The following is a 25817-nucleotide window of genomic DNA, read 5'->3' as shown; positions in this document are numbered from 1 at the left end:
AGCAAGCTCAGTCACCGTAGACCAGTGGTAGGGAATCTGCAGCCCTCTGGATTTTGCTGGGTTCAAACTCCCATCAGGCCCAGCCAGCAGAGCCAGTTGTCAGGGAAGATGGAAACCGTAGTCCAGCAACATCTGCTATAGTCAGCTTTCTCACCCTAAACGTGTGTGTGTGTGTGTGTGTGTGTGTGCGCGCGCGCACACACACACACACACACACACACACAGAATAGTGGAAATTACCAATGTTTGCTCATTAGTCACATGTCTAGAACGGAAATCAATCCAGCAAATACAAAATTGGTCTTCACCGTTGTTTCCTTTGCATTGAAATGAACAATGCAATGACACCATGATTCATGTAATTTACATAACTAATTATATAAGTTATGTAATTTTCCCATAGCTGCCAAGTTTTCCCTTTTCTCGTGAGAAAGCCTATTCAGCATAAGGGAATTTCCCTTAAAAAAAGGGAGAACTTGGCAGCTATGAATTTTCCCATAGCATACAGTGAGATAAATAGTGTGGTTTTTAGTGGAAGGCGAACCACAGCAGAACAGAAAGAGTGCTGCATATGACAAAATAGAGGCCAGAATGGTAAATGATGACTTCTTGCATGAAGGATAGGGGTGACATTGTTTTTCAATTGACTCATTAGCACTATTTTCATGTAATTTAAATTAAAAATTAGATATTTCATGTGCTCTGTTCTATCTTTCAGATGTTTCAGGCAGGGCCGGCCCTACACCACTGAGGTTACCACTTTAGGCAGCTGATTTGGGGTGCCATGAAAAAACAGAAGATTGAGAGTTACTTAATTTATCATTTTTGTATTTTTACTGCTAGAGAGCAGGAGAGGAGATTGGGGATTTCCTGTCGCAGTTGCCAAAATAACTTTGCTGGCCTTGATTATTATGTCCCTGGACTTTGGAGAGGGGTTGGCATCATTTGCTGCCGCACCTCAGGAAGCAAAATGTCCTCCTGGTGCCAGGTGCATAGGAAGATCAGTGTGTGGAAACCTGTCCTGAGCATGCTAAGGATTCTTTGTTCCTGGGATAAGCACAGGATTTCATATCCTGTAAACTACAGTAATATATTCCAAAAAGGCTAAACAGGAGTTCTCTTTTTAAACGGAAACTGAAATAAAGTCTAACAGCAATAAAGATTTCACTGGGCTAAAAATGAAAAACAAAATAGCCTCTGAATTTGGAGAGGGAGGGTGGAAGGGAATGAAAACGAGGGGGCAAAATAAGTTGAAATGGAGACTCTGTGTGCAATATTCTCCTTGTTACTTAATTTGCTAATTGCCATCTGTTAAATTGCATATGTAGTTACATCAAGAGCCTCTGATCCTCTTTGGCCTCCTTTCTCAAGTAATCGCTGGCATGAGTGCAAAGTGAATGCAAAACAATGCTCTGGTGCTTTCGCTCATGTGCCCCCTCTGGATTTTCATAAATGGCAAATCAAGATAGCATACTTGGAGAAAATGAGAGGTCCACTTACTGACTTTAACAGAAGTTAGCCCAAATTAAGTACTTCACTTAACGTCCTTAAATAATGTGTCTATGGTACTTAATTCCTCATATACTTTGGGCTCCCAGGAAGCTCCCATCCTCTTTAGTGACTCTGCAGTAGCAAGAGCTCCAAGAGCATTCAGTAGGTCCCTGTATTAGTTTAATGCAGGGACAGCCCCAGATGTTGCTGAACAACTTCCATCAGCTCCAACCAGCATGCTCAGTGGTCAGGGATGATGGGAGATGTAGTTGAAGAACATCTGGAGGGATTCATGTTGGCTATGCTTTCAGCTTTAGCTACGTTTCATATTCAGGACAGTTGTGCCTTGTGGTAAAGGAATGACTTGTCATTCCTGAATGTGTAGGAGTGCAAGCAGGGCTTTTTTCCAGCCAGAATTCACCTGAACTCAATTCTGACATCTCTCAGGTGGGCACCATTGCCATTATAAGAGAACAAGGGAGGCATTATTCATGCTAAGTTCTAGCACCTCTTTTTCTAGAAAAATAGCACTGAGTGCAAGAAAAGTAAGTTACCTTTATATTAAGGCACACATTAGCTTTTATTAGTTTCATATGTGACATGAGTAAATGGATGTCTGGGGTTTACAATTATCATTTACATAGTGGTTGCACAGTATTTGCTTAGGAATATTTACTTGGGGAATCTGCCTGTACATTATACACCGATGTCCTTGTCCTAATTACCGCTACTGTGTCCTTGTTATTAATATTTATTTAGTGCCATCGCTATTCATTGTGCTTTACAGCATAGGCAGGTGTCTGCTCCAGGACCTTATGTCTAAACCTTTGCAGGGAGGAAGCTGCAAGATGAGGAGAGGGAGGAAAGGGATAACAAGGTAAATATTAAATCTAGGAGGGTACTTTCTTTCAAGTCAGAAGACTAGTCCATCTAGCACAGTGTTGTCTTCAGCACCCTTCCCAACCTGGTGGCCTCCAGAAGTTGTTGGACTACAATTCCCAAGACTAGAACAGTAGTCAGGGGTGATGGGAGTTGTGGTCCAACAACATCTGGAAGACACCAGGTTGAGGAGACTGGGTCTAGAGTGACTAGTAGAGGCTCTATAGGGTTTCATAAAGGAATCTCTCCCAGCCCCAGCTGGAGATGCCAGAGATTAAACCCAGGAGTGTTGCATGAAAAGTGTGTGCTCCAGCACTATAAGTTATAACCCTTTCCAATGATGATGATGATGATGATGACGACGATCATAGCTGCCAAGTTTTCCCTTTTCTCGCGAGGAAGCCTATTCAGCATAAGGGAAAATCCCTTTAAAAAAGGGATAATTTGGCAGCTATGACGACGATGGTGATGATATAGGGCATGGGCAGCTTGGCAAAGGACTGGCTCATGTCCCAGCAAGTGTGAACAGGAAGAAGGAATTTAAATCAGTAACCAGACTTGAGTAAATAATTATTTAACAGGACACAGGACAGTGGGTAAATGCTAGTAAATGTTAACAATATTATTATTATTATTATTACTACTACTACTACTACTACATTTTCTAGTCTGCTTAATTACAGTCTTATCTAGGTGGTATACAGTAAGCTTAACAAATACCATAGAGATAACATCAATTAAAAACTATTGTGGTTGATATGACTGTACTGAAGCCACCCATAAGTCCCTTCCTGTTCACATCCTCCATGAGAGTATTAAATATCCCTGCCCTAAGGACACACTACAGTGTGACATTTGTACAGTACAGAAGTGGAAACAGCAGAGGAAGGAGAGGGAAGTTGTGTCAAAGATGAACAGGGAAAGATGAAGGCTGAAAGTTGTGTAAGGCACCAACTTGGATGCTTTTAAGAGAAGATTAGATAAATTCACAGAGGCACCAACTTGGATGCTTTTAAGAGAAGATTAGATAAATTCACAGAGGATAAAGCTCTTGGTAACTACTAGCTACCATGGCAGTCCTCTGCCTTCACGACCAGAGGCTGTATTGCTTCTGAATGTCAGTTTTTGGAACCTACAGGAGATGAAAGTGTTCTTAAGTCCTGCTTATGGGCTTCCGTCTGGCCATAGCAAGAGTAGGATGCTAGACTAGGTGGGCTACTGGCCTGATAGAGACATGGGTGGCACTGTGGTCTAAACCACTGAGCCTCTTGGGCTTGCTGATCGGAAGGTCAGCAGTTCGAATCCCCACGACAGAGTGAACTCCCGTTGCTCTGTCCCAGCTCCTGCCAAGCTAGCAGTTCGAAAGCACGCCAGTGAAAGTAGATAAATAAGTACCGCTGTGGCAGGAAGGTAAATAGCGTTTCCATGCGCTCTGTTTTCCGTCACGGTGTTCCGTTGCGTCAGAAGCGGTTTAGTCATGCTGGCCACAGGACCCAGAAAGCTGTCTGTGGACAAACGCTGGCTCCCTCGGCCTGAAAGTGAGATGAGCGCCACAACCCCATAGTCACGTTTGGCTGGACTTAACTGCCCAGGGGTCCTTTACCTTTACCTTTTACCTTACTGGCCTGATCCAGGAGGAATCTTCTTGTGATGTTAAGGTGTGTGTGCTCAAGCTTCAGTAGGGCATGGGAAGCAGGGGGCTGAGCCAAAGGCTTAAAAAAAGGTGGGTTTTGAGGAGGGATTTGAAAGAAGCAAAAGGCAGCACCATGCAGGTATCCTTGGGAGCATACAGGGTGCCAACTTACAATAGCTTGCTGTATTCCTAAGGGTAACTTCTGTCAAACCCCTCTAGTTCTTTGGCTTCCAGCATCTTAAACTGGAGAGCAAGGTTCACAATGAGCTGTGGTTTCTCCCACCCCAAGAGGCCGACAAAAAATACAGCAACTATACTACTGGTGAATAATACATTAAAGTCATTACAAATCTTTCACTATTAATATTTTAACAGAAGCAAAGATCTTTATTTTATATGTATGGCTTGGTCTTGACCATGTCCCATTAATTACCATGCATCAAGCACGAAAGCATTTCCCAATAGCTCTAATTGAAACACTAGCCAATTTACTAATTAGCTTGAGAGTACAAGGGGAATACACAAAAGGAAATTGCTTTTTGTGTCAATACTTCTTTCTCTTTCTGCCCACTGAGAGTGGGAACCGGCAGGAACCGTGCATGAAATAAGGAGGTTGGATGTTGTAGCTCAAAGTAGGAGAAATTTGCACAGAAACAAAGTTGGATTAAACATAAGGTCAAAGTGTTCTGTGGTGCCCTCTGAGATCTGGGTGGGTTTATCCCAGGAACATTCAGTGACGCTGAATAGTGTGAGATTCGGGGCAGACAAATGAAAGTGCTTCTTCCCATAGCACATAGTTAAAACTGTGGAACCAGCGTACCATTTCTACTGGTTACTAGCAGCTAGTAAATGCTCTGCCTCTGCAGCCAGAGGTAGTAATGTTTCTGAAAAGGAATTAAACAAAGTCATGGAGGTTAAGGTGATCAGTTACTACTGGTTAGTAAAGGTAAAGGGACCCCTGACCATTAGGTCCAGTCGTGACCGACTCTGGGGTTGTAGCGCTCATCTCACATTATTGGCCGAGGGAGCTGGCATACAGCTTCCAGGTCATGTGGCCAGCATGACAAAGCCGCTTCTGGTGAACCAGAGCAGCGCATGGAAACGCCGTTCACCTTCCCGCCGGAGCGGTACCTATTTATCTACTTGCACTTTGATGTGCTTTCGAACTGCTAGGTTGGCAGGAGCTGGGACCGAGCAACAGGAGCTCACCCCGCCGTGGGGATTCGAACCACCGACCTTCTGATTGGCAAGCCCTAGGCTCTGTGGTTTAACCCACTGCGCCACCCGTGTCCCATTTCTACTGGTTAGTAGCAGCTAGTAAATGCTCTGCCTCTGCAACCAGAGGTAGTAATGTTTCTGAATGCCAGTTGCTGGAGGCCACAGGAGGGGAGAGGGGTCTTATATGCTTGGGTCCTGCTTGCCACAGCCATCTGGTTGACCACTGTGAGAACAGAATGTTGAACCACATGGGCCAGTGGCCTGATCCAGCAGGTTCTTCTTATGTTCTTCTTATGACTCTATGCTACTTCCAGGATCAGAGGCTGAGTACTGGTTGCAGGGGGGATCAAGAGGGGAGAGCATTGTTGATCCATAAGGGTGAAAGGGTCCTCCAAAGTTCCCGTTCCAAAACAAGGTTCTCTTAATAATTTTCTACAGCTCAGAAATGATGCAGTCATGAAGAAGAGAAATGTTGTGGTCTCAGGACTTGGAAAAGAAGGTTTTGCTTGACAAGTGGTTTACAAGAAAGATTGAGGAAAGGGCATTACGAATTGACCTGAGAAATGGGAAGGGGAAAGAGAATACAGAGGAGGGAATACTAGCAAGAAGGTGGCTTCGGGTGAAAAATGATCTGAGCACAGATTTAACAGTAAATGCAGAACAGAAAGGATAATTTCAGGAGATCTTAAAGAGAAGAAAGTGGTAGGACCACAAGATTATGGTAAGGGAGAAAAAGAAAAATTAACAGTTAGTTGGTGAGGGTTATCATTAATCAGGTATGAAACACAAGGACTGAACCACACCATTGTACCACCAGTATTAACCTGACTGGCAGTAACTCTCCAGGGTTTCAGACAGGTGACATTCGCAATGCTTCCTAGAAATGCCAAGGATCAAGCCTGGGTCGCTTTGCTACACAAAACATATTATCCCTGCCCAAGGAACTTAGGAGTTAGCAAGACCTTCTACAATGACAGAGAAATTTGGGGAGGAATACTGGTTAGAAGCATATAGAGAAGTAGACGCCTTCAGTGTTTTTGGAAACATTTTGTGTACTCAAAGTAGGAAAGACAAAGTAGGAGAGCCAAGGGAACCTGGAGACCATCAGGAGGGAGGGAGACTGATAAGACACAAAAAAATGGTGGTTTCTGGCATTTCTCCAATTAAAACAGTGGCAGGAGGTGTGTGTATACTCCTGGCAGAGAAGAGGCTTGAGGCTACCATCTTGATACCCATTTGGTGCTGAAGCTGAACCTAGGACTGATAATGTGAGGAATGAGCCCAGACAAATAATTGCCTCCTGTGGGGTTGCGAAATGGACTCCTGGGAGTGCTGAGGAACATTTTAAGGTATTTGCAGTTCGCTCATTGCACTTGCCAGTAAGACTTACCAAGTTTACGAGTATAAATAGAAAACTCTTTAAAATCAGCTCCCAGACTTCCCACTGAAGCCCAATTACTACTAAACCAAAATAATGCTTTGCCCACCATTTCCCCCTAGCTTAACACACAGTACAGTACCGTAGTACTGATTCCCAAGTGGAGGTTCAAGAACCGTTAGTGGCTTCCTTAGCCTTCTTGGCCTGTAACTAGGATGCTGCTAGAAACAAACATTATTGATAAAGTTGCACAATGGCTTCGGAAAGGTTTGAAAGGATCCCAAGCAAAGCTAAACTTGGTCAGTTTGGGCCACAAGTAAAAAGTTTGGGATGCCTCAGAGAAAGGAAAATGCACAAGGTGCTAACCAAATTGGATACGGTGGCCATCTCTAGGCCTACAGTGAGGTAAGGAAGGCAGATGCTCATTGAGAGATCATCAGGCAAGTTGTGCTATAGAAAGTGGAGGCATGTGCCAAATATGGATCATGTGTTGCATTCGTCAGGGAGGGGCAGATTGGGGCAAGAGGACACACTTTCCAACTCCTGAGCATGTGAAACAGGTGCATCTTCTGCATTTGAAGCAAACAAAGAATTCAGTATTTAGTGTACTGTGGTGGTGCCAAATTTGTCTTTCTTGGCACACTTTTCTGGACCTCAAGCTCTTTGCTAACTAGCCAGCAACCCTGTTGACAAAAACACAAAAGCAAAACACCACACTTTTCATTGTGTTATTTTATGTATCTATTTATTCGTTAGGGTCTTTAACACTAGACCTTTCAGGATAAGAATCTCCTCTCTCCCCAACACTTCCTGCCTATGTGCATGAAGAACATGTACCAGTTCATTTCCAGTGAGGTTCTGTGTAGAGCAGCAGGCAGCCTCTTCAGTTCTCCAAAATCTTTCCTACTGTCGTTAGGGTTGCCAGACTCAATAGAGGACAGGACTTCTGTGCCTTTAATTGCCCTGCTCTCTTTTGAGTCTGGAAACCTTAAAGAGAAAGCAGCAGACCCTTTGCTTGGAAATTAAACAAAGGGTCTGCTGGTTTCTCTTTAAGGTTTCCTGACTCAAAAGAGAGCAGGGCAATTAAAGGCACAGAAGTCCTGTCCTCTATTGAGTCTGGCAACCCTAACTGTCGTACCCACAGTTTTTCCCAATCATGCAGCCATGTTGGAAGTTCTTGACCCTGTTGGACGGCCTGGCTGTGGGATGATTACATATTTAATTCCTTTCCTAGTGCAGCTTAAATGCAGCTCTCCATGAGGAACAGAGCCACTACACTCAGTTTTTCTGTCGCTTTCCGGAAAGGATTGATTAAAAAGCTACCACTGATGACCAGAAGAACACACAAGTTGATACTCTTCTTCAGATGTATTTCTGTTTGCACATATTAGTTGTGGCTGCCCCAGCTGCCTGGAGAGCAATCAGTGATGGGTCACTCCTGAAGCCTTATCTCAGTGAGGCTCTCAGTGTGGCCTTGCAATGCTTTTGACTGCCATGCTAGAGTGCTGGATGGGCTATTTGCATCTTTAGAAGTACCCAGTTGCAGAGGGACACCATGTCTGGTACACAACTGTCAGGTGGGGTGTGGGGAAGACAGAGAGCATTACACAAAGCGCCCACCTGAGAGGCAGCTGGAATTCAGTGTTTGTGAGTGAGAGCCGCTCAGCTGATTCAAGTACTCTTTGGATCTCTTGCTTTTCATTCAGGAGAATGCAACTGTCAAACTTGCTAGGTTGAAAATTTATCCTGTGCTTGAGTCCAACTCAATTAATTTCAAAAGATTGTCATGACACTCTCGTGGTGGAGTGTCACAGAGCCCCGTCTCTGTTGTTCTCTTATTTTTTTGTGCCTGCTTGTCACACCTTTTGTATTAACATGACATCTTCACATAACATTGTCTCTCTTTCTGGCTCTCCGTCTCCATACGCTACTCTTTGGGAAGTGCCAGGCATGCGTGACCATGGTGCAAGGTAGCAATGTGCTCTTTTTTATCAAATCAGGTATCACTGGTTTCTTTTTCATTTGCTTTTCCTTTTAACATGAAACATTATCATTGCAATTGAAGGCTAGACACCAAAAAAAAACACACCTGAGCAACTGCAATCAGAGTTGTTAGTGAGATTCATAATAGCATAAGAACTGTCCTGCTGGGTCAGACTAAGGTCCATCTAGTCCAGTATTTCCAATAGTTGCCAACCAGATGTTTTTGGGTGTGCTGTTTTCTCCCAGCATCCAGACGTATGTTGCCCTGTATGTATATAGAGACTGTGTTTGGTTATTGTGACTAATCACTCCTACGGATGGGCAAATTTGTCCATTCTGGTTTTTTCTCAGCTTCTAATGTTTCTATTCTTAGGTTCAGGTCTCTATTTCTCCACATCAGTTTGATAATTATTTTTTTAAATGATAATTCCTTAGGAAAATTCATCGAGATGTTGGTGCAAATTTCTCCCAATTTTTTTTAAACAAATTCTTTATTTAAATCATTAAAACAAAATATACAGTGATATAACATAATCATAATGGAAAATAACCTAACCTAACATAACATAATATAACGTAATATAACATAACATAATATACCTTAATAACTTAATATAACATATAACTTAAAACATAACATAACATAAATGGTCAAATGAAACAAAAAAAACAAAATTGGTGCAAATTTCTCCCAATTATACACATTTTTGCACAACCATTTTCAACAATGCAATGCCTTTTTCTGTGTTCTTTTCCAATAACACGTTCATTTACGTTCAAGTACGTTTCCGAGCACAGTTCAAAGTGTTGTTGCTGACCTTTAAAGCCCTAAATGGCCTCGGTCCAGTATACCTGAAGGAGCGTCTCCACCCCCATCGTTCTGCCCGGACACTGAGGTCCAGTACCGAGGGCCTTCTGGCAGTTCCCTCGTTGCAAGAAGCCAAGTTGCAGGGAACCAGGCAGAGGGCCTTCTCGGTGGTGGCGCCTGCCCTATGGAACGCCCTCCCATCAGATGTCAAAGAAAAAAAACAGCTACCAGATTTTTAGAAGACATCTGAAGGCAGCCCTGTTTAGGGAGGCTTTTAATGTTTAATAGATTATTTTATTTCATTTTTCTGTTGTAAGCCGCCCAGAGTGGCTGGGGAAACCCAGCCAGATGGGCGGGGTATAAATAATAAATTATTATTATTATTTATTATTTTATGAACCGTTTACCCTACCGTATGCCTTTTCGTACACATTACATGGATTAACAACTGCTTTGCAAAATTCGGAGAAGGGCACATTTCAATGGATGGCATGCTGTTTTGGGAAGTGTAAATTAGTTAGACTTGCCTTTGAATATGAACTGAACTGAACTGAATTTCTCTTCCATCCCGCGGGGGGAAATCCAGGTTTGCAGAAGTACCGTATTTTTCTGTGTATAATACTAGGTTTTCCCCCCTAAAAATAACGTCAAAAATTAGGGGGCGTCTTATATATAGATCATAGCTGCCAAGTTTTCCCTTTTCTCGCGAGGAAGCCTATTCAGCATAAGGGAAAATCCCTTTAAAAAAGGGATAACTTGGCAGCTATGATATGGATACATCTCCCCCCATTTTCTTAAATCTAAGTCCCCCAAAATAGGGGGCATCTTATACATGGGGGCATCTTACAGAAGGAAAAAATACAGTACATTAAGGAAACAGGTAAAAACCCCAAAATGACTCAGTAGTCAACTGGAAAAGTAGATCAACTGGAAAAGAGTGGAAAAGAAAAGGCATGTTGGAGAAGAGCATGGCTGACTGGAACCCTGAAAAGGAATACTTCTATTAGGAGATAAGAATATGCTGCAGTGTTTTGTTGCAGGTCTCACTTTGCACCTGATAGTGCTGACTATAAGTGCTGAGGAGAAGTATAGAATCATAGAATTGTAGGGTTAGAAGACACCATAAGGTTCATCTAGTCCAGTCCCCTGCAATGCAGGAATCTCAAGTAAAGCATCCATGAGAAATTGCATACTAAAATATGTTTATTAGGAGAATTTTTCACGAGGACTTTTTTTTTTAAGTTGCAAACTGATATGGAAGTATGGTGAAATGAATTTAAGATTGGATAAATGACAAACTGGGAGAAACTGAAACTATTCACACATCCTTAAGTTATCCCCATCATCCTGATACTTTTCCTCTTGTTCCTTGGCGGTCCTGTTTTGTCTCAGCACTCACCACCCGAGTTTGGTATTAGAGGGTGATGGGGAGGGATAGGAATTCAACCTTTCTATACTGTTTATTCATCTGTTACACAGGAAGGTCAATAAATTAGTGGAAAGAATAAGCTTTTCTTCATTCAGTACTTTATCTTGTGCTGCAAGTTGGTGCTTGCTAGCATTTAGATTAGTATTTTTTTACCAGTTACTCAGTATAATAGACTACTGAAGCTGCCACCAAGTGATAAATCTTCACACATTCCATTTTGTTTTTCTTGATAATTGCAACAGTCTCTTGTAAATTTGAACACATGAAGCCGCCATCTTTTTTGTTTTTATTCTTCTTGTTTTATTCTTCTTTTATTTTTGTTTTATTCTTCTTGGATCACGTCTTTAGCTCATTGTATTTGATTGCAGTAACTCAACAAAAATATGAAAGATGCAATGAATTATCTTACCTTGGTTTTGGATTCACAACCAGTATTGTAGGAGGAAAACATTTCATAGCATTCGGTTGCATTTGTTCCTTGTTACCCTTGCCGCACGTAACCCACCCCCCATCTCAATTCCAACTTGACGCTCCTTGAGGCAGAGACCAGGCTTTTTGCTTATCTGTCAAGCTCCAACACTGTACACTGTGCTTTGTACGTGAGGAAAAAAGAGCATGCCTGTTGCCCACATGAGTCAGGTAAAGGGGTCCTAATGCAAGAAGTTGGGGTTCAGTAATATTTAAGGTGGCAGATTCTTATTAATGTATTCCAGTCTCAGTGAAATTTATTTTGAAAGTGGGAGTTTCTCAAGAATAAATTTCAGCCCTAAGATAGATTCCAAGACAGCACCATTCATCTGTTTACTTGCTGTCAGCATGCCACAGATGATAGTTAGATAGATGATAGATAGATAGATAGATAGATAGATAGATAGATAGATAGATAGATAGATATGCAGTGCTTTTTTCTGGGGGTACGCATACCCCTAAACATTTTGTGAATCTAAGTTTGGCCTCATTGAGGGGCAGTATTTCAATATGAGAGTACCCATAATCTTTTTTAATTTTTTTTTAAAAAAGCACTGTTTATATGTAAGGCACCTTCTGCTTCACATTGAGTGTTTGCAAATTCAACATAACATACAGGATGAGAAAATCTTGGGGTCATTAATGACTAAATAAGGTGACAGGACCTTTTTTTGTTTGCAACAAGCAGGAAACCATCCATTTCCCGGGTTTGTTATCCAATTCAAATAGTAGTTTTTCAAACAATTTAAAACACAGTCTTCCCCAGCAGTGCTGTCTGTGACTGATGGTAGATCTAGTTCAAAACATCTGGAAGGTACCAGATTGGGGAAAACTGATTTAGAGCTTGATGGATGAGCATCTGCCCCTGAAGAAGGAATTCAAAGGCTCTTGGTAGCGTTTCCACAGAGATTTTACTAACTTTCCTGAAGCAAATTGTTACCTTTATGTTGGATTTTAATGTTGGGAGGAACTTCTGAATATTTTGGTTACCTACTCAGATGAAAGCAGCTTTGCCTCCCCTTCCCCCCACTTTTCCTACTTCCTTAGTGGTGATTTGTTTTCATATTTTGCAGCCAGGTTCTTTCCTTCCTCAGTTCCCCAGTGAAGCGCTGTCTTGCTACCATCATCATAATTTGCTTAAGGTTCGCTGTTGCAAGTTAGGAAAGCAGTTCCTTTAGAAGTCCTCAGGAGAAGTTTTGAAACTGTTTCAAGACTATCAGAAATGAAGAACTAGAGTCTTTGGTTATTTGCAAAACAAGCCTGGAAATAGAAGTAGCAACAGATCAAGGGATGGCTGACATGCAATAGTGTGCCTTTAATATTTGAAAATAGTGGTGGTGGTTGCTTGCATGACATAACATTTCCCCCCCTGCATACCCTCCCCTGAATTTGTTGTGTGGTTCCCTCCAAGTATCTGGCGCAGATTTGGAGAGGGCATGGGGTAGGAGGAAATCTACCATTATTTACTTTTACTGGTTCTTTATTAATGTCAAAATAAATACTTTGCCTTCATCATTTTAGACATTCATTAGCCCACACAGAGAACTGGAAGAGAGCACACCAATGCAGGCTTCACTTGAAGTGCAAATGGTAGCTTTGGAGGGGACTGATTTTTGCTGCAAAGAGAGAAAGAGTTAAAAAAATTCCCACCCTCCCCATGGTTCTGAGACTGCTCTGGCTTTCCTGTAATTGCTATTTTACATTATGAGAAATGTGCACATTAATTGCATTCACGCAATTAATGTCCTGTCTAGTTTGGCCCTGAGTCACATTCAACAGATCTAGTTAATGAAGTAACACTGTCTGCCACTACTGTCTTAACACAACATGCACTTTACAGGGGTATGAGTTGTTGTTGTTTAGTCATTCAGTTGTGTCCAACTCTTCATGACCCCATGGACCAGAGCACGCCAGGCATTCCTGTCTTCCACTGCCTCCCACAGTTTGGTCAGACTCATGTTGGTGGCTTCGAGAACACTATCCAACCATGTCGTCCTCTGTCCTCCCCTTCTCCTAGTGCCCTCAATCTTTCCCAACATCAGGGTCTTTTCCAGGGAGTATTCTCTTCTCATGAGGTGGCCAAAGTATTGGAGCCTCAGCTTCAGGATCTGTCCTTCCAGTGAGCACTCAGGGCTGATTTCCTTCAGGATGGATAGGTTTGAGTCCATGGGACTCTCAAGAGTCTCCTCCAGCACCATAATTCAAAAGCATCAATTCTTCAGCGATCAGCCTTCTTTATGGTCCAGCTCTCACTTCCACACATCAGTACTGGGAAAACCATAGCTTTAACTATACGGACCTTTGTTGGCAAGGTGATGTCTCTGCTTTTTAAGATGCTGTCTAGGTTTGTCATTGCTTTTCTCCCAAGAAGCAGGCATCTTTTAATTTCGTGACTGCTGTCACCATTTGCAGTGATCATGGAACCCAAGAAAGTAAAAATTTTCACTGCCTCCATTTCTTCCCCTTCTATTTGCCAGGAGGTGATGGGACCAGTGGCCATGATCTTAGTTTTTTTATGTTAAGCTTCAGACCATATTTTGCACTCTCCTCTTTCACCCTCATTAAAAGGTTCTTTAATTCCTCCTCACTTTCTGCCATCAAGGTTGTGTCATGAGCATATCTGAGGTTGTTGATATTTCTTCCGGCAATCTTTATTCCGGCTTGGGATTCATCCAGTCCAGCCTTTCGCATGATGAATTCTGCATATGTTTAAAAAGCAGGGAGACAATATACACCCTTGTCGTACTCCTTTCCCAATTTTGAACCAATCAGTTATTCCATATCCAGTTCTAACTGTAGCTTCTTGTCCCACATAAAGATTTCTCAGGAGACAGATGAGATGATAAGGCACTCCCATTTCTTTAAGAACTTGCCATAGTTTGCTGTGGTTGACACAGTCAAATGCTTTTGCGTAGTCAATGAAGCAGAAGTAGATGTTTTTCTAGAACTCTCTAGCTTTCTCCCTAATCCAGCGCATGTTTGCAATTTGGTCTCTGGTTCCTCTGCCCCTTTGAAATCCAGCTTGCACTTCTGGGAGTTCTCGGTCCACATACTGCTTAAGCCTGCCTTGTAGAATTTTAAGCATAACCTTGCTAGCGTGTGAAATGAGCACAATTGTGCGGTAGTTTGAGTATTCTTTGGCACTGCCCTTTTTAAAGGATTGGGTTGTAGACTGATCTTCTCCAATCCTCTGGCCACTGCTGAGTTTTCCAAACTTGCTGGCATATTGAGTGTAGCACCTTAACAGCATCATCTTTTAAAATTTTATGAGTGCTTGAGGGGTATGAGGGGTATGACTGCTTGCTTTTAAAATAAAGAAAAATCAAAGGTATACTGTAGTTTAAAGGCCAACAATGAGGATCTATATGCCAAGGAACAGGTGTGATTTCTTGTAGATTTTTAGCATTAATAGAGTTCTAACATTTTTCTCCTACTGATACCTTTCTTATACTGACACTTATACAAACAAACTTTGGTGTGGAATGTCCCGATCTTATAATATTTTCAGAATCTTTGCTTACTTGGTTTTAAAAAACAAAACAAAATCAAAAGTGTTAAAATGAATAATGTTTTGTAGCCTTGATGCAAAATAAAATGTTTTCATTTCTAGCCAACTGAATTGTGTCATAAATTTCTGAAAATTTCCATTTTAAAAATGTAGTGGGTGATTAAAAAATTACCTTTCTATTTGCGATATGCTATTTAATTTTTTAACAAGAGTTAACAATGCATCTCAAATGCCCAGTTTGCGTTGCGTACAGTAAGTTAACCCTTGTGTATACACAGTGGTGTGCAAATGCCTTCTGATATGAATCCTGTGACAACAAGGTTTTTGATGTAAACAGAGGGCTGAGCATATGAGTAGGTTTTGCAAAAAGAACAAATTTTAGCACTGTGTGGCCAGCGTCTGGTGCCAGTGTTCTGCCACACTAGCTAGCTGCCCAGCAAAAGGTTTAAATCTCTACTCTGTTTTGCCATTCGTAATGGGTGAGTAAGCTTTGACCATCTAAAAATCTCTCTTTGGCTTCTCTCTCCCTCTCTTGACCCAGCTTGCCTCCCCACCCCTTCTCCCCATTATGACACTTATTATTTTTCCATTCACAGCAAAACTATTCACATCAAGGTAATTGATGATGAGGAGTATGAGAAAAACAAGACTTTCTTCATTGAGCTGATGGGCCCACGCATGGTGGATATGAGTTTACAGAAAGGTGTAGTACTGGTTCTCCCAACTAACATTAACACTCTTCTTTCCTCTTTCTCTCGTCTCCTTGCCTTTCTTTTTCTCACTCTCTATAGTCTCTTTCTGTTTTCCAACTGCTCAATCCTTAACACTGCTGTGTATGCACAACCTGTCACATGGTACTGATGGGAGCTAGCGAGACAATGCATTCTAGGTCTGGGGAAAGGTGTGTGCCTGTGGTGTGTGTGGCTTATGAATATCAGCGCACATTCTTGGAATAACTAGACACTGGGGTTTTCAGCTCCATCATTGACACCACAGAATAGGCTGTGTTCCATCAGGAAGTAAAGCTGTGTATTTCTTTCCGTGAAGCTTTCCTCACAAACAGCATTTGCTCTTGGCATGCCAGGCAACACCCCAATGTCTGCAATGCACAATGGCCAGCACACCGCTTTGCAAGAGTAACTGTTTAGTTCTTTGCAAAAGGAAGAGTTTCGCCAATCAGTTTTGTCTAGCCCTTAAAAAAATGATATTTCTACTTACTGAATTTGGGGCGTAATGGATAAAATTGCAGTCAGTGGTGATATCGTGAACAAATAGAAATTCAGGCTACATACTTCCAATATTTCTAGATTTCACTGTGTGCAACATGCTCTTGTGCCATTCTTGTGTGCTCCTGACCTCATGCTAATGCCACTCTCCTTGCCAATAAGGCCACAGATTCTACCCAATGGTTGCACTTTTATTTCAACTCCACGTTGGTTCCATAGACCCAAAAGAAAACCTCTCTACAGTACATTTGTTGAAGTGTGATTATGTAGAGGTCGATTAGGCTGAAAGCAGGAGTGGTGTGGTTGGGGCTGTGCAAAGACGACAGCAGAGCCAGTCCAGGGCTCCTGCCAGTGTGTCCATGCATCAGGGCCAGCCCACCCAAGAGGCAAGGTGAGGCAACCACCTCAGGTAGCAGGATCCACAGGGGCAGCAGATCTGGCCTCCAAACAATGTATATCTTGCTGCTGCACTCTTTGGAGGCCAGATCTGCCACCTCCTCGGCAGCCCATCCCCAATGCCACCTCTACAGCAACATCTTGATGAGCCACTGCTGGTCTCCTCCCACCCCCAGGGAAGAAATGGCCAGGGCTGCCCTCTGGGGTCTCTTGAGCTCTGCACCCACCTGGTGTGATTCAGAGCAGGCCCCTGCCCACCCCCGACTGCCTTTGATTCCCACTTTAACCATCAGATAAGGTAGAGTTTATCCCTGCCCTTGTTCCCAATGTAGATCCTACTTGCCTGGCAGGGGCGCCATTTTGTAGTTCAACATGTCTTAAGCTGGCCCTCCTGTGCAGCCTTGACCATACTGTTGTCTTGCCCAAGCCTTGTCCAGGTAAGCCATAGGGATGGCAATGTCTGGATGGTCGCTCCACGATTGGCTGAGAAAATGATCTGGCATGATTCCCCCAATGGCAGCATAGCTGAACAGTGATTTTCCCTTGGCCTACCCATATCTGCGTTTGTGCTCTCTCACTGTCACCCCCCCCCCATGCATTTGCTCTTTGTTCCATTTGGCCTCTATTTCCAAGTGCACTTCTTTTACCCTCATGACCTCCTTCCAGATTAATGCAGAGGCAGAGTCACAGTGTAACATTTTGCATTTTAAGAAAAGGTTAGTTGCAACACCTAAGTGTTGTTCCACATCTGTTTCCCCGCCGAGCTGCTCAGGAGCCCAACTTCAAGGTCTCCTCCTTCACACAATTATTTTGATGTTGACCTGACATCTTTGTGACCAGGACTGTTTCTGAGCTGTGCCTTTGAGGCTGTCAACATCACCCTGGAGGCAGAAGTGTAGATGTGGGAACAGCGGCAACATACACAGCTATCTAAATCCCTTCTTCCTTAAAGGCCTTTACCAGAGAATGGTGGCAGTCTGCTGCACCTGACTGTACTGTGGGAATTGAGAGTGTTTTAAACATGCGACCCTAAAAAACACTTTTGAGCTTTTCTCACTCTTTGTGCCATGTATTAATTTGGCAGAGAATTCAGAAGAGAGTATCTGCCGCTGTCAGGGTAGATTTTTCATTTGCGTTAGGAGCCAATTTAAGCCTCATATGTGGAAATGCCCTGAGATAGGTGTCTGACAAAAGTCTTAACTGCTATTTATTTGTCTCTCAGAGTCACTTCTGATATTCTTCACATTACAAAGGCCTGCGTCAGACGGTAGCTACTTTGTGCCACTTACCTTACCTATGTGTGGTTTCAAAATGTAAGGAGTGAAATTTTCACATCTGCTTCTCCCGAACAAGTAACTAGGAGGGATTGTGTTAGAACTGGCCTAAGAGCTCTAATAGAAAGCCCCCGGGACATTACAGGGCAATCACCAGGGGGGAAGAGAAAGTAGGAAATGATCAATTTTCTTCCTTTTGACACATTTGACAGAATAAAAGCAACCATAGTGTTACCATTAGCCCTTTTCTGCTGCAGCCTTTTTTTTTTTTAAACATACTTTTTATTAATTTTACAAAATACAAAAAAACAAAAAAACGGTACATACTTAAACCCCTTTTCCACCTCCTTCCTACCCACCCACATGGGTCCTCCCCTGCCACAGAAGTATCCCATGTTTGTGAACAGTCAGAAATGGTCCATTTTATGCTTGGATTTCTGTCCTCCTCCCCCTCCCCTGACCCCAAAGCCCCCCCCTGCCACCAGGGAGCTCCATCTGCTGCAGCCTTAGTGTTAACATAATGTACCATTAGGAAGGGAAAGAATCAAGTCAGTGAACTTTGTAAAAGTCATTTAAGCTGCATTCTCACCAGTGTCTCTTTTTTGAATGAAAATGACATGCTTACCTGGTTGCTTTGCATTCTGCCCTTAACCTTGTAACACTGAATTTCATGAACACTGAGTAGCACCTAGGGTTGCCATAAATAAAAAAGAAAAAAACCAGGACACCCCAAAGTTGTTCAACTCTTCTCCCCTCCCCCAAAAAAGAAACTTGATTTTTCGATTGACTTGCCGCCTTTAGGAAATTCCCCCCAGACATCAATTCCACCTTTGAAATCCTGGAAATGTCTGGGGGTTGGAGTGGGGGTTCCAGACTTATGGCAGCCCTAGCAGCACCTCATTCAGCAAAAGCAAATTTCTAAGCCACAGTAGGCACTTTCAAACACCCCCCCCCCAATAACTAGGTAAACATATCACATCCTGGCCTGGTTGGCATTAAACTTAACTATGATTTAAAGCTGAATGAGAAACATGCTGGTGCTCAGTGCAAAATTTGCAAGCACTTTAATCCCCTCACGCTCCTGCTGCTGCCACACTGCCAGGAACTAAGCCATGGTTTGTCTTAGCATTACATCCAAACCGAGGCTTGTATTGTCCCTCTCCAAACAAACCACGAGCTGTAACTAACGTTTCTTCTTGGATTCTATCGCAGATTTGTTTGGGGAAAACAAACTACAGGCCAGAATTCAGGCAGAATGCTGATGGATTCATTCTCAGCAAGAGCAGAGAAGGAGCCAAGCAGCTGCCATTTTAGCTCCATGCACCAATAAACCTGTAAACCATAGTTAAACTTAAATGGACCTGCAATTGCAGGCGTGTGTTTTTAAAGGAAAGGGGGGAAGTCAGTGTGTGTCTTCTTGGATGGAAAGGGGTGTGTGCATGTGTACGTGTATGTGTGTATGCTAATGTAACCATGCTCCCCACCAAAGACCAATGCTGATATTATAAAATGTGTGTGTGTGAGAGAGAGAAATTGGCTCTTCTCCTAAAACACTTCAGGTATGTATGTGTGTCTAGGGCTCTCTTGTGCCTATGGACATTTTTGATTGGTTATTGTCGAGCCAGCTGACAAGCTGTTATTACCATGTGACACTCAACTAAATGTGCTGCAGAAATCACCTTCCACTAACCATCAACAAGGACCAGGTTCCCTTTCCTCACCCTCTGCCCCTCCCAGCCCTCCTTTCCTCCTCTAACGTTCTCTGACTCACCTAAAGATCAGCTACGACCAGCGTGCCATAGAAAGCCAGTGAAAGGGCTGCCACAAGCAGTGGCAGGAGTGGGAATGGTGCATGTGGGAATGGTGTGGCGGTGGAGGTGCTGCCGCTTGCTGCTGTTGCTGCATCTGCTCCCAACCAGGCAACCCACTGTACACACATGTCTTTCTTGTTGTCCCTACAGGAAGACCGTAAGGGTTAATATAGTAGATGAGGAGGAATACGAAAGGCAGGAGAATTTCTTCATTGCCCTTGGTGAACCGAAATGGATGGAACGAGGAATATCAGGTGTGAGATTCTTTTTGGAAAAACAGACAAAAGAAACCCAAATCCACAAAAAAAGTAATCTTTTTGCTTCCCCTCCCCCTTTTTTCTCTCTTTCGTTTTTTCACGGACCAAGTTTTATTCCTTTCCCTCCTATATTCTCGCTCTCACCCTGTTTCGGTCCCATCTCTGAGTTTTTGAGCCTAGCTTATTTCGGATCCTCCTTTCGTGCAGTGCTTGTGCCTTTCAGGCCGTGTGAGCCGCGTGTGTTTGGACCGTTTCTTCTCTTTCTATCTCTCTCTCGCTTTCTTCCCCCTTTCGGTGACATCTTTGGCCTTCTCCTGTTTCCCTCTCCCTCATGCCGAGACTGAAAGCACTTCCCCAAACCCCCCACCCCAAAGAATGCAACTTGCATGGCTGCCTTTTCAGCTTCCTCCCCAGTTCTGTATCTTGCACAGTCTTTCCCGCCTCCTCCTCCTCCTCCTCCTTGCTCCTTTTCTGTGGCATAACTTGCGGTGGATGACTTTGGGTGCTGGTGAATTTTTATTTTTTAACACCTACAGCTGGAGTTGTGATAAACGGGTTCTGTCATAATAATGACAATTAGCATTTGCATTCTGTTTGCTTCTTCAGTGCAAAAATCTGACAGCCTGGCAAGAAAAAATTATACTTTTATTAATAAAACTTCACAGCTCTAACATTAGGAACTCGCTAAACATTCTGGTTAGCTGGCAGATGAAAATGAAGCTGAGTGCACATCAGCAACAGAGGAGTCTTTATTTTGGAAGTTAAACCATCTTCTGAGGCATCACTCCTAGGCCTGTTTATGTGCATGTGACAGGCACCCACCTCAAAAGGGCAGGCACACGAGGCTGTATCAAGGGTTTTCACACAGCTCCTCTTCATTTCAGTGGGTCTTGTCAAGGGGGTCCCAGTGTACGAAACCACTGACCAAAGCGAACAGCATCCTATACCACTGAATGCAGAAGTTTTGAGAAGACAGAGATAAACTCACTTTTTAAAAAATAGATTTAATATATAACAAGTATTTTTTAAATATATAACAAAAGCATGCATTAAATATTTTAGATCAATAAATTGTATTTAATAGTACAAACATATCGTACAAACAAATCAAATTCTCTTGGCTTTATGGTTAAATAAATTGATGCTTTCATACAGCTGTTTTTTAAAAAAATGACATTAAATAATGGTTCTCCAATATAACAACAACAACAACAATAATACTGGGGAGGTATTTTTGCTGGCTCTTCTTTAAAAAAGGCTGTAAAATTTTAAAGCACCAATTCCTTCAAGCATAAAGCCAGAAGAGCTTGATTTGTTTGTGTATGGTAATCCTGCCCTATTCTGGGGGTTCATAATGCAATATTAAACAAAGAAATTAAAGTGTTTTAAATCAAGTATTTTAAGCTAATTTTTTAAATAAAGCCTCTCCAATGCTTACTCATAACCCCCTAAATCCAATCCTCCCAATCCACTCCTTTGCCTCTCAGCCAAGGGAATGCCAACCTTCCATCAACACTTCTTCTCCCTCTCACAGGTCTGTTACCGGCACCTAATAAGCTCTACCTTTCTTCCCGCCCTCCCCAGCCCAGCCCAGCCTTTCCTAATGCACTTCAGCAATGGTATCCACAAACAACCCTGTTGGCTTTTTCCTTGGTTCTACTATTTCTGTACTCTTGATTCTTCCCTTCCATATAACCTCTGCGAAGAAAGGGTCATGCCAGATAAAGCGAAGGGAGACCTTTGATGGATCTCCCCTTGGTTTCTTCACAGCTAAACTTTGCTATGGAGCGACCCAATGTCAAGTCAAGCCCCCAGAGTGGGGGGGGGAGCTAATGAATTTCCTGCCTGTTATGCCCCCATGGGGCAAACAGCATCTTTGGAGGGGGGGTTGATTTATTTCACATGTCATGGGGAGACAGCTTCCTCATCCTGTGCTCTGGTCACTGTCCAGCTCAAGCCACCTCATGGATGCTTTTAGGTACAGATAAAAATCAGAGGAGGTCCAGTCCCAGATCTCCTACCATATCATCTAGTAGGCCCTAACCATTCATCTTTAATAACAATGTGGCAGAGACAAATTCAGCAAGGACTGAAGCTCAGTGGTAGAGCACATGCTGTGCCTGCAGAAAGTCTTGGTTCAATCCCTGCATCTCCCGGTCAAGTTGGGAAAGACTCCCGCCTGAAACTCGGGAGAGCTGCTGCCAGTCAGTGTCATCAGCGCTAAGGTAGATGGACCAATGGCCTGACTTTGCATAAAGCAGCTTTCTATGTTCCTACTGAGGCGGCCACACATATTGCTGCTACTACCATTATTATAGGGACAGGTGCCCCTTTCAGGGTTTGAGCCTAGAGAATGTACAACTATGCAGGTGGAGTCCTGGCCCCTGCCTGGGTTGGAGAGACTGTGTGGAAATGAGAACAGGTGTTGATAGCTCTGTTATCCTTTGTGTGAATTTGTGTTTTAATGTTTATTTCACTCTGCCAAGTTATTTGGTAGAGAAATGAGGCTGAACCAATGTGTGCCTCTTCCTTCCCTCTCTCCCGGATTAACTGTTCATCCTATTTAGATAAATTCATCCTATAAGATGTTCAATCTTTGTTACCCTCCAGGCTTCTAGTGTATTAGCTAAATTGAATTAGATTGTATTTTGTGAGCTCCTCAGCCATTTTACGTTTGAATTCCCTTCAGAATTATTGGCTGTAACTATGTTCGGCCCTCATAATCCTGTGCGTTATCAGTTTCCCGACATTTCCCTCTTTTGTAATCTCATTCTGTGACAATGCCCCCCACGGAACACCTGAAAAGATTAGGCCTGAGGTGGGTATCCTCTTTCTCTTCCATTTGTAGCTTGGTAAGGAACCCAGGGATCAGAACCCACCAGCAAACATACCTCTTCTTGCCAATGCCCTTATTCCATTTGTGATAACAAATGCAAAACAACAACCACCACCAAGAGTTTGTTGAACTTCTCATTGTTAGAGCTGGAAATGGGTTACCTTCTTCTCTCTTCCATTGATTGGCTCAAAGGCTTCCCAATCTCATTCTGCAGTCCCATGGTTCTATATGTTCCCCTTATCTGCAGTGACAGGGACCAAACTGTTGTTGGCGAAACATGACAGGGCCTAGAAGCCTTCCAGCAGATTGTGTCACCTTTCTGGTTGCCCTACTGTCAGTACCTTTTGAGTGTCCCTCCAGTAAATCCAGCATTTTTTCCCCTTGCTAGGAAGATGACATCTTTTCACTGGGCTGTTAACTCATTGGATTGCTTGAGTGTCACATTAGTTGACAACTGGGGTCTAGGTTTCATTTTACTTTGTCAGCCCCCCAGGGGAATTTGGGCTGGATATTCCCTTCACACAACACAGTTTTGACACACCAGCATTAGAGGGGCTGCAGCACCAGGTCTCCTTTTTTCAGTCAGGGTGCTCCAAAGTCTAAATTATAATGGCCTCAAGTGTATAATGCAAGGTATAATTCCATCACGGCTTTTGGTTCAGAAGATGAAGGGATTGTATTTCATTGGAACCTCTCCAACTGTGCCACACAAACCTCTGCATGTGTAACAAAGGCAAAGCAAGGTTTGGTTTGCCCAGGCAGCAAACACAGCTCTCCTTTTTAGCCCCCACCCCAACAAGTGAAAGAGAAAAGGGAGTTGTGTGAGACACAACTCTGTGTTTTGAAGTCCCAGGGGAAGAACTATGGGGAAACAGAGAGTTGTAAGGAAAAATCATGTTTTTCATTGGGTGCCAGCAAAACTCACATCACTGAGAGAAAGTTTAGATCTCTTCTGGAAATGGCTTTGTACATGCTGAGTGACTTTGGCCTTCCCAAACGCATCTGGGGAGATAGTCGCCACTGCAGTATATCTCCAAAAGAGACTGGCAACCACGTACACCTTTTGAACTTTGGCACAGAGGAGTACCTAACATGCCACACATGCATATATTTGGCAGTATTGCCCATGCCTATGTACCCAAGGAAGATAGGCACAAGTTAGATTCCTGAGCAGAAGAGACTATTGTGATTGGCTATGCTCTGAGAAGCAAAGGATACGGAGTAATGGACTTGAGTACTGGGAAGGTCAGCGCAAGACATGTGGTTCATTTTGATGAATACAGGAGAGCTGACAAGAGAGAAACTGTGATGGACTTTTCTGGTAAGTCAGAGGAAGAAACACAAGCCCTCATAAATTTACCCGAATTGATGTATAACAGTCCAGATCTGCCTTCTACTGTCACACCACAGATGCTGAACAGGAAAGAGAAGCAGAGGAGCAGATTCCAAGATGCAGCAAAGCCAGAGGGAAGCAGACTAATGACGACATGCTTGCGTTAAAGGGTGATCAAGAGGCAGGTGAGGTTCCAGAGCCTCACCAAGACCCAACCCTACAATTGTCCCGTCTTGCAAGGTCATCGCAACCTTTAGAACCTTCCACCTGGGAAAAGATAGAGCAGATGCTAACCGCTGAAGCTCACCTGTGAAGGGATGCTGCACAGGAAGAGATTGATGCTGTGCACCAGCACCAGACTGGGACAAGAAGTCAATTGGGTGCAGAAGGGGAAATTGAGTACAGCTCAGCCAAAGGAAAGCTCTTGTACTTAACCACAACAACCAGACCTGACATAGCAAATGCAGTGGGAATCCTAAGCAGGAAAGTTAGCTCTCCCACTGAGAAGGACTGAACTGCTGTGAAGAGTTGTTAGATACTTAAAGTGAACCATGAGTTGTAAACTTATGCTGACAACAATCCAAAACTATGAGGTACATGGATGCAGACTGAGCCAGAAACCCAAAGGAGTACAAGTCAACAGGTGGATTTCTCTTTATGTTTGGAAATGGTCCTGTTTCCTGGGCCAGTTGTAAACAAAATTCTATAGCTTTGTCTTCCTCAGAGTACATAGCCACAGCCGAGGCATACAGAGAAATGGTCTGGATTGACCAATAACTATGGACTTCGGGTTGTGTGGGGGAAAACTTGTCTGATGGGTGTACACTCTTCAAATATTCATGTGTAACATTAGAAGTGAAAGAAAAACACTCCATTACTAGAGTGAAGCACAAAATGAAAGGAAAATATCCCAGATCATCAAGATATGGATGTTTTAAGAGACACAAAAGTGCTATTTTTGTCACAGAAGTGGTAGTTTGTTTGTTTTTAAAAATCTAGTGTATTTATATGTCCCTTTTCCATCATTAGCTATGCCCGAAGCAGTTCACAACAGCTGGTTATCAAAGTGCAAAGCATTGGGGTTGGGGAGACAAGTCAGTTTACAAAACATGCAAATAAATCCAAACAGCTCAAAATCAGCAGGAACCCTTGCACTAATAGGATGACACCAATGGATACAGGACTCGGATTCTTAAATGGCAACAAGCCTTTTGTAGGTAGTGCCACCAAAATAATTTTTTAAAAAACAGAAGCAGAATGTAAGAAATGGCTTGAGAGGGTTTCACCATCAACATTGTGATCTGCAAGCTGCATATGGGAGCAAGGAGGGGGGGGGTCATCTGGTTCTTCTGATTAGATTACATTATGCAGGCTAAATTCGTAGAAGATCTTTTCCCAAGGCATTAACCTGTCTCCATTTCACACTTTTATCAAAAAGGTCATATTTCTCCAGACTGTTCTTAATTACATTCTTATTTCAGAATTATATTTCCTGCTAAGGCAACCTTTCATAGAAGCAGATATAAAAATAGCAGAGACTTGGTTCTATGTGCACTACAGACTGCCAGCAATGTCCTACCCCTAGATTCATGCTTTCCAACATTAACTTTTGCAATGATTTTTAATTTATTTTCATAAATTATGTTTACCTGCATCAACAATATCAGGAACAAAAAATAAGTACATTTCTAACTCATGCATATTAATGTACAGAATATAATGGCGTGCTTTAAACTGCTTTTTTTGACCATCATATTCAAAACAATGAGAAATAGCATTTTACGTTGGGATGAACTTTCAGTCATTTGTTTGTTTATTTATATTTTATAGCCTACTTTCGAGAAATCTTCTCCACAAAGCAGCTTACACTACCATATATCTAAAATTGT

The 25817-nt window shown here is 42.8% G+C and overlaps 1 protein-coding gene across 3 annotated transcripts in view; it reads left to right on the top strand.

The window, feature by feature from the left end:
* The window catches only part of SLC8A3 (solute carrier family 8 member A3), a 158353-nt gene that overhangs the window by 107220 nt on the left and 25316 nt on the right, over positions 1-25817 (top strand). Inside the window, exons 1-2 of one of the 3 annotated variants that reach the window (XM_088669954.1) lie at positions 15392-15498; positions 19653-19756. In XM_088669954.1, coding sequence (XP_088526080.1) covers positions 19738-19756 — 19 coding nt within the window. In that variant the 5' untranslated portion in view covers positions 15392-15498; positions 19653-19737. Of the gene's footprint in view, positions 1-15391; positions 15499-19652; positions 19757-25817 lie in introns of those variants that run through there. The other 2 variants (XM_035113366.3, XM_035113403.3) reach the window with 2 other exon arrangements.

The sequence above is a fragment of the Zootoca vivipara genome, chromosome 1 (assembly GCF_965207765.1).
Source record: "Zootoca vivipara chromosome 1, rZooViv2.hap1.1, whole genome shotgun sequence".
Lineage (NCBI taxonomy): Eukaryota > Metazoa > Chordata > Lepidosauria > Squamata > Lacertidae > Zootoca > Zootoca vivipara.
Note: the sequence above shows the minus strand (reverse complement) of the source record. Positions and strands in the feature narration are given on the sequence as shown.